Source organism: Gossypium hirsutum, chromosome D10, assembly GCF_007990345.1.
Source record: "Gossypium hirsutum isolate 1008001.06 chromosome D10, Gossypium_hirsutum_v2.1, whole genome shotgun sequence".
In the NCBI taxonomy this organism is placed as follows: domain Eukaryota; kingdom Viridiplantae; phylum Streptophyta; class Magnoliopsida; order Malvales; family Malvaceae; genus Gossypium; species Gossypium hirsutum.
The window spans coordinates 13,256,935-13,265,803 of record NC_053446.1 but is presented as its reverse complement, the minus strand read 5'-3'; the positions used below and the strand labels follow the sequence as shown (position 1 = coordinate 13,265,803).

Sequence of the window (8,869 nt, the reverse complement as noted above, 5' to 3'; positions counted from 1 at the left end):
ATCAAGTTCCTACCCTTTTTTGTATATTTGGAATTTGAGAGACGGATCCTTTGGGGGTTTGGGCAGCCTAGGCTCCCAAAATTTTAGAAAATTTTGATTTTTTTTTTGAAGTTTTTCGAACTTTCAATTTTTTAAAATTCTCATTCTCATTATACTTTTTAATTTTTTTTGAAAATTTTAATTAATATCTTTTAATTTTTTTAAATTCTTATTATTCTTACAAAAATTTCAATTAGGCCCAATTTTTTAAAAATTCTCATTAAAATTTTAAAGTTTTTGAAAATTTTATTAAGCCCCAAAACTTAATCTTAAAATCTACCACCATAGAATTTAGTCTCTTACTTTACTTCAAGGAATTTATGTACTTCGCGAATTTAAAAATATAAGTTTAAATGTTAATATCTTAAAATTTTTTATTAAATTCAAGTTTATTATAGTATTACATTTTATTAGATAGCTATCATAGTAATATTTAAAAAAAGTCAAAATATTATATTAACGAATTTAATAAAAAATTAATATAATTTTTAAAACTTAAAAGGTAAAGATATTAAATTATTAAAAAATAAAAATATGAAGAATTTTAACCAAAAAAATCTATTTTATTTTATTTTCTAAAACATTTTTTTCTTGTAAGAAATTGGAAATGAACGACCTTAAAAGCAAAACAATCAAGAAGCAAGGAAAGGAGAAGGAAAGAGAAGCTAAAACTTTAACTAGAAACAGATGAGACTTCATTTCGTTCACCATTATTGATATAAAAATCTGCCAATAAGAAAGAAGATCGCTTTGGTTGAAGCTTAACTCAAACAAACCTCAGACTTCGGTTTGATGCATTGGGGTCTTCACATTTTTCCTCAAACTCCTCCCGTTCCTAACTTTACTAGCTTTAAGCTAACTCTTTTAACTCTTAAACCCAATCCTCATTTATTTATTCTGCTTCATATACTGAGAGAAAGGAAGAGTTTTAGCTCTCTTTTTAGCTTTTTGATTCTTAAGAGAATATGGTGATCATGATTGTTTAAATTTTGGCTCTTGGTTTATATGTAGTTTTGATTGAGATCATAAACTGAGAATTTTGTAAAGAGAAAAAAGATGTGGGATCTTAATGACTGTCCATATAAGGCAAGAGACAATGAATACGAGGGGTGCTCAACGCAGAGAACTTCCAAATATGGAGATGCAGGTAACTGTAAACGGTTCGGATCCATGTCGAATCCATGCTCGTCAGCTGTGGTGATCGAGGATGGATCAGAAGAAGAAGAAGATAGGGAGGGAGTTAAAACAGCTTTAAAGAAGAAAGGTAGCAAGATTTTTGGGTTCTCAATGCCTTATGATGAAGAAGAATCTATGGAGAGTAGTGACCCGACTCCGGTAACCCGGCAGTTGTTCCCTCTCGATGAAGACCCGGAAATGGGGACCGGAGCTGGACCTGGGTTCCCTCGGGCTCACTGGGTCGGTATAAAATTCCGTCAATCAGAGCCCTATCTTTGTGGCGGAAAATCCGTTGAATCGTCAGGTCCGATGAAGAAAAGCCGGCGAGGACCGAGGTCTAGAAGCTCTCAATATAGAGGTGTTACTTATTATAGAAGAACCGGCCGATGGGAGTCTCATATTTGGTTAGTTCCTGATATTTTTATTACTGCAACAAAAAGCCTTCATTTCGAACCAATCACAACTTTAAGGTTGTTTATTTGTTTTGTGACAGGGATTGTGGAAAACAAGTTTACTTAGGTATGTATGACTGTCTTTTTTTTTAACTAGTATTGTTTTTCATACAAATCTTGTGTTTTTATTTTTCTGCCGGATGTGATTTTATAGGTGGATTCGATGCACCACATGCAGCTGCACGGTGAGCTTAGACTGAACCCTTTATTTATTTATTTATTTTTAAAAAAAGAAGTCCACTGCAAAATGATAAAAAATCATTTGTAAAATATTTCAGAGCATATGATAGAGCAGCTATAAAGTTCCGGGGAGTAGAAGCAGACATAAATTTCAGTGTAGAAGATTACGAGGAAGACTTGAAACAGATGAGAAATCTAACGAAGGAAGAATTTGTGCATGTACTTCGCCGACAAAGCACTGGCTTTCCTAGAGGAAGCTCCAAATACAGAGGAGTTACCTTGCACAAGTGTGGAAGATGGGAAGCTCGACTCGGCCAATTTCTAGGCAAAAAGTAACCCTTCCTTATTTCCCTTTATATCTTATTGTTCTCATCATCTACTCCATTATCCCTACCGTATACTCAAAGTAGTTGAATTTTCTTTTACAGATACGTTTATTTAGGCTTGTTTGACACCGAGATTGAAGCAGCAAGGTCAGTGCTTGTCCTTGTTTTATTTCCATGCATTTTTAAATTTGATGCTAGTCGGCTGGATTTTTAATGGTTGGGGACCCCCTCTTTGCAGGGCTTACGACAAGGCTGCAATTAAGTGCAATGGCAAAGACGCTGTCACCAACTTTGATCCCAGCATTTACGGCAATGAGCTTAACAATGGTGGAGGTCGGTACGGCTCACCCTTTGTTGAGATCGCTTCCAATCTTTATTCGATCCATGAAAATGAGTTTTCATAATTTCTTCTTGTTTAGAAACTTCAGGCAATGCTGGTGGAGGTCACAATCTTGATTTGAGCTTGGGGAATTCAGTTTCAAAGCAAAACAATCCAGAATCTGGTCCACCTCAAACTGATTGGCGATATCAGGGATTTAAGCCTGAGGTACTCTTTTTCACTTTCATTTCTGAATCATCTACATACAAGTGTTCCATAGGTAGTGGTATTTTATGTTATTTTGTTGATTGTGTACCAGGAAATTCAGCAGCAAGAACAAGCTTGTAGAGGTGATGATCCTCATCGAAGATCGGATAAACATATACAATCTCCACTCTCAGTTAAGTCCAATGAAATGCAAAGATATGGGCAATTGAGAAGACCTGGTCCTGGGGAGAATCATATGTCTCACATTCTTCCTCCCCGAATTGTCAATCCATCAATTTATCAGGTTTGAGTTTATAACCATTTATCAGTAAATGCTTTATATAAAAAAGAAAGTCCAGCTAACTAGCCGGACTTGAGTGCAAGTATTAACAGGTTATAGCTAGGCTGAGCCAGGAAACTTCAGCTAACTAACCCACTTTTTTTCCTCTGAAATTGTGTAAAATCTTAGATTCATATAGCAAGCAACAGCGGCAATGGAGTCCAAATTGGGAGTGATGTATCACTGTCAAGGAGTGCTCAACAGGGTCCTCACCAATTGATTGCAAATGCAGGAGCAGCATCATCAGGATTCCCAACGCAAACATGGCAGCAGAGAAATGGGTTCCACTCATTCATCACACCCTCCCGACTTTTTTAAAAAACCTAATAGATGTTCATTTATTAAAATCTGTTTGTTTTCTAAGCATGTAAAGATCAATGCTTTATGATAGTTACTCTTTCCTATTTTTTTTCATATACATACACAAAAAAGAAAGCATTGAGACAAAGTAACATGTAGACGAAAATGTTGTATTGCATTTACTCAAAAAAAGAAAATGTTGTATTACACAGATTCTAAGGAAAATAATAATAGATTATGGTAACAGGGTTCTGATACTTTCAGTTTCCCTAATGGAGTAACACTGCGTAACTTAAAATCCTTACAAATTGATGAAAGAAACCCATGAAATGAGCAAAAAGAAACTAAGGGTAAATTGCACTAGCAGTCATCCAACTATTAGTAAATTTTTTTTGTCACCTAACTATGAAAGTTACAAAATAGTCACTCAACTAGTATTATTATTTTTGGTCACCCAACTATAAAAAGTTACAAAATGATTACTCAATCATTCAATTTTGTTGTTTTTTTTGTCACCAGCGACCACCAACAGCTAGCTTTTAAAATTGGTGTAGTAATAATTTGAACTCTCAACATTTATACATTGTGTCAATTTGGTTTTGATTCTAAAAAAATCTAACCCTCAATATTTATTTAGTGTATTTTGGTTTTTTTTACAGTTTTGTTTTTCTTTTTGACTCTTTCACTTAAAAAGTTAAAAAAACAAATTTATTAACTAAATTTGATTGAGAATATACAAAAATAGAAACACTCAAATATCCAATACAGTGCATAAATGTCTAGGGTTAATTTTTTTACAATCAAGACTAAACTGACACAATTTATAAATGTTGAGAGTTAAAGTTATTATTATGCCAATTTTAAAAGCTGACATTATTAATTAATTGGTGATTAAAAAAGATAAAATTAAATAATTAAATGACTATTTTGTAACTTTTTAATAGTTAAATAATAAAAAAATACTAATAATCGGAAACAGGAATCAAAGGGAAAACCAAGGTAGAAAATCATGGAAATAAAGTTGGGGAAATTGATTTGAAAGTGTTGGAAATATGAGTGAACAGGAATGGATGGTCACACTATCATTTAGGTGTTGTTTGGGAATCAGTACTGTTGAACCAAAAGCATGCAGACATGGGCTATAATGGTGAGAGGGACTTCTCATCTTTCACCCTATTGCTTTTAAAGGACATTTATCTTATCTCTATTTATAACTCTAAAACTACAAATAGTCAATGACTTTTTTGCTTTTGAAAATTATTAAAATAAATTACTTAATTATTGTTTTTTAATTAAAATAAAGTATTAATAAAAGATATTACTATTAACATTAATTGATTAAAATGTTAATAAAATAAATTACCAATATATTAACATTAAAGTCATTAAAATAAAATTACTTAATTAATTATTTTTCTTAAATTAAATATTTGACTAATTTTTCTATTTTTTAAACAAAATATCAAATTATAAGTTCTAATCATATGCACTCAAACCCACGCCCTTCTGTATTGGCAACAATATTCATGCCAATCGAGTTAATACTCAATCATTAATTTTTCTATTATTTTTTATTTAAATTGATAAAATGAATTATTATTGATGCAAATTTTTTTATTAAAATGAGATATTAATTATTTTTATTATCATTAAAATCAAAGTAAAATCCCCTAAAAATGAATGGTAAGGTGACAGTTTAAAATTGGTATAATAACAAATTTAACCTTAGTTTGTATATATTGTGTCAATTTAGTCATATTTTTAAAAAAAATCAAATCTATATATAAATACATTAATATTTTCAGAAACATAACAAAATTAAAATATATAAAATAAAAAATTTACTTTGTATTTTATATAAAATACTTAGTCTAATAAAAATACATATACCAAGTAATAATTACCCAACCTTTATACTAAAATCATAAAAAAAAACACTTTTAAAATTTCCTTTTAGAAAAACCTCCACAACCCACTCTCATCTCTCTTCCCAAACATGCATCGTCTTTCTTTGCCTTATATTTGATCCCTCTCAGCCTCTTCCAATGCATGATACAAGCTCTCTCTTGCCTTAAAGTTCCAACCAGACCATGGAATCAAATTCAGTTAGATGATTACGATTTTGTGCTTGGCTTAAACTTCCTTGACAGGATTCAACCGTTTCTGTTTCCATGGACTGATCAAATTCATATTGTTATCAGTCATTTATCACAGATCGTTGTGTCGGTGCATCGAGACATGAAGGTTGGGACCAAGGTGTTGACGTCAATCCAACTATTCGAGGATGTTTCATATACGAGAAACATTGACTCGATAGAATGGAGTGCTACGAAAGCCCATTCGAAAAGGTTAGTGGTGCATGAGACCGATATGGGGCTTGGAGAGTCGACTATTGAGCTGACACCTTTGGGTAAGGTGGGTTGTGTATTGGACCTCGAGGGAGAAGAAGCGATGTAGAAATAGTTGGGACGAGTAAATGCTATGAGTAAGGTACATTCTAAACACTTTGGTAGTGTTTTGAATTATGACTTGTTGGCTTGGCAAGATCGTAGGGACCCTTTCAAAGTTCTTAAGCAATGAGGCCTAGGGATTGTGGGTGAATCGAAGCCAATATGTAAGAATCAAGAGGTTTCCAATCGAAGCAAGTCAAAATTGGGGCAAGTTAGAATGGAGACTTCTTGCCAACGAGATGACCAACGAGTGCAACAATTCAAGTTAAGAGGTGACAGAAGCCAAGGCGAAGGTTCCGAAGGAAGGGACAACTCGATAGTAAGACTAGTCGGGAAGAAGCCAAGGCAACAAGAGAGTTCAAAGGCGAATCAAGTTAGTTCCATTCCGAAGGCACTACGAGAATGGGCGGGGGAGAATGTCACGAGCCAAAGTGAAAAGCCCGTGACCATGGCACAAGGCGCACCCCATTGAAGTCTATCGATTAGATGGAGATCGTTTAGCCTATGAGAACTGGCCCGATTCAAAGAATTGTTGGAGAAGCCTATCAGATTGAAGCTTGGGTGGCCCAATGATGAAGATATGACAACAGAGACTACCTTGGTAAATATGGGAACTAACCTTAGAAAATTGATAGGAATCATATCTTGTAAAGATTAGATTAGATTTGATATGATATATCTTGTAGGCTAATCCCGTCTGTCGATGTAACTTAATCTAGATCGTTGGTTTTGGGGAAACTTAACTATAAAAAAAGAGCCTCCACCTCACTTGTAGATCATCCATTGTATCTTGAATTCTTAAGAGTAATAGAATTCTTGGAGAGCATTTCCTCAAACATTTATTGTGCATTCTTTTTTGTGACTTTTTGTTGTTCTTTTGTAGCTTCTTTTGGAATAATTGCTTCCGCTATATACATTGGTGCCTTGGAGGAATTCTCACTTGTGGTGGTTAGGCTGACTTAGGTGAGTTTGGAACGAACGGATCGTCTAAGGATGCTCATGAGACGAAAGTTCTAGTCCCGTGACACTTGTTTGCAGAATAAAAGCATTATTCTACAAACTTAAGATATATATTGCACTTTTGATTTGTGGAATTGTAATATTAATGTTGTTGGTAATAAATATTTGAAAAAACATAAGGCTTAATGTATGTACAACTTTTCTTCCTCGCTGCTTAATTCAATAATAGAATCAAATTTATATTCTAATAATGTTAAGATCCAAATCACCTAAATAGGACTTGTTCACTCAATTAAGAGAATTTTAACCTAGTAAATAAGACAATAGATCAATCCTGTGAATGAAGAGAATTAATTGCAAAATAATACATAAATGCTCAAAAAAATTAGTTTATACATTTAGATAAATGAACATTCAAGTATATTCTAATTTTCATTTGGGTAGATACTACAATATACATGACTTTTAAAGTTGCTTCATGAAAAAAAAATGAATTGTAGAAGAGAGAGAAAAAAAGCTTTCGATTGGTGTAAGCGGTACAAACAGAGAATGACATACATAAGCAATTTTAATAGCTCAATAACTTGAATGAATTTTTTTGACTAATTCAGTGACCATTTGTAACTTTTTAAAGTTGAATGATCAAAACGTTAATTTACTAATAGTTTAACAGTCAAGTACAGTAGTTTACCAAAAAAATCAATATTGATATTTCATATATATATATCATTAACTGACGGAGTTGGGAAACAAACTTTACATTAATAGTGACAAAATTTCTAACATTATATAGAAATATTTTTAAAGTCATAACGATCTTCGAGATTATAAAGCGAAACACTTAGTTAATAATCTAATTTAGTTAAATAATTGTTTTCTTTTAAACAAAAAGCGAAAATAATAAAAGAAAAAGAAAATCATTTATCAAAGTAGATAATGATATTATGCAACTAAAACCTAATATTGTATAAACGAAAATGTAGAATTTTTAGAATAATATACTTTTCATTATATATAAAATTATTTAGTGCAGAATTAGAGTCGGTACATTAATTTTCATTTGGTTGCACAAACGCTTAATAATAGAGGTTACTGTGCGTAATTTTAATAGATAAAAGGATAACCAAACTTTTAATTCATTACATTTATCAAATAATTAAATAATGGATAATATTTAATTTAATACTAAAGTAAATAATTTAATGCGACTCGATTTTAAATTTAATTTGAATAATTAAAATATATATTACAAAAGTGTGGTTACGCCATAAAAGATTAGTGCGGATTTGATGATTTTATTTTTAAAACTTAAACTCAATTTGAAATAAAAATTTAAATTAATTGAGTTTGTTTGTACCATAAAAAAATATGTTTGAGTGATTTTTTAATATTAATTAACAATAAACAATTACATTAAAATCACGTGTTAGATGTAGTGATAAAATATATTAAATTTCAAAATAAGAGCACATGTTTGAACCATGAAAATGACATTATTGAAAGGGATAACCACAAACCTTGAATATTAACTATAAAACGAACATAGAAAATAAAAACAACTCCACATTTCCGACTATTTAATAATTCAAATTGCTTGAGAGTGTATTTGGTGAAGAATTTTAAAATTTTAGAGATTTTCTAAAATGCTAGTAATTGTCATTGCATAAATAATTGTTTTAAGAAAACTTGTGTTATTGAAATTTTACAAATTAAAGAAAAATAAATGATATTAAAAATATTCAATACAGATATCATTTTATTTTTAAAATTTTTAAATATTTTTAATAAAATAAAATTTTAAAATATATATTAAAATCTAGTAAAAATTGTTTTTTTAGAAGTTTAAATTTTTTATTTTATAGTAGGATCATGTATATTAAAAATAAAACAATGAGAAATTTGAAAAAAGAAATTGAGATACTTAAAACTCCTCCTAAATTTTCAATATCTCCATTATTTAAATTTGTTTTTAGAATTTTAAAATTTTTGATATAAATGAAATTCTTTAATTAAAAATGTAATTCAATTAATACTATTGCGTGTTTTTAATTATATTTAATTATTTGAGATATCTCATTTTCATACAAATGGGAAATTGTGTCTGTTGATCCAAACAAAGC

The 8,869-nt window shown here is 30.9% G+C and overlaps 1 protein-coding gene across 2 annotated transcripts; it reads left to right on the top strand.

Moving 5' to 3' along the window:
* The first annotated feature begins 683 nt into the window (after window positions 1–683).
* Window positions 684–3,596, top strand: LOC107914323 (floral homeotic protein APETALA 2). Of its 2 annotated transcripts, none has more exons than XM_016843196.2 (9): window positions 684–1,619; window positions 1,709–1,734; window positions 1,822–1,852; window positions 1,946–2,179; window positions 2,276–2,320; window positions 2,412–2,506; window positions 2,602–2,720; window positions 2,812–3,003; window positions 3,169–3,596. In XM_016843196.2, the coding sequence occupies exons 1-9, from the start codon at window positions 1,096–1,098 to the stop codon at window positions 3,355–3,357; spliced, it is 1,455 nt and encodes a 484-aa protein (XP_016698685.2). In that variant the 5' UTR covers window positions 684–1,095; the 3' UTR covers window positions 3,358–3,596. The 2 variants fall into 2 exon arrangements, with proteins under 2 accessions (XP_016698685.2, XP_016698683.2); XM_016843194.2 differs by having other exon boundaries at window positions 2,593–2,720.
* The last annotated feature ends 5,273 nt before the right edge of the window (window positions 3,597–8,869 follow it).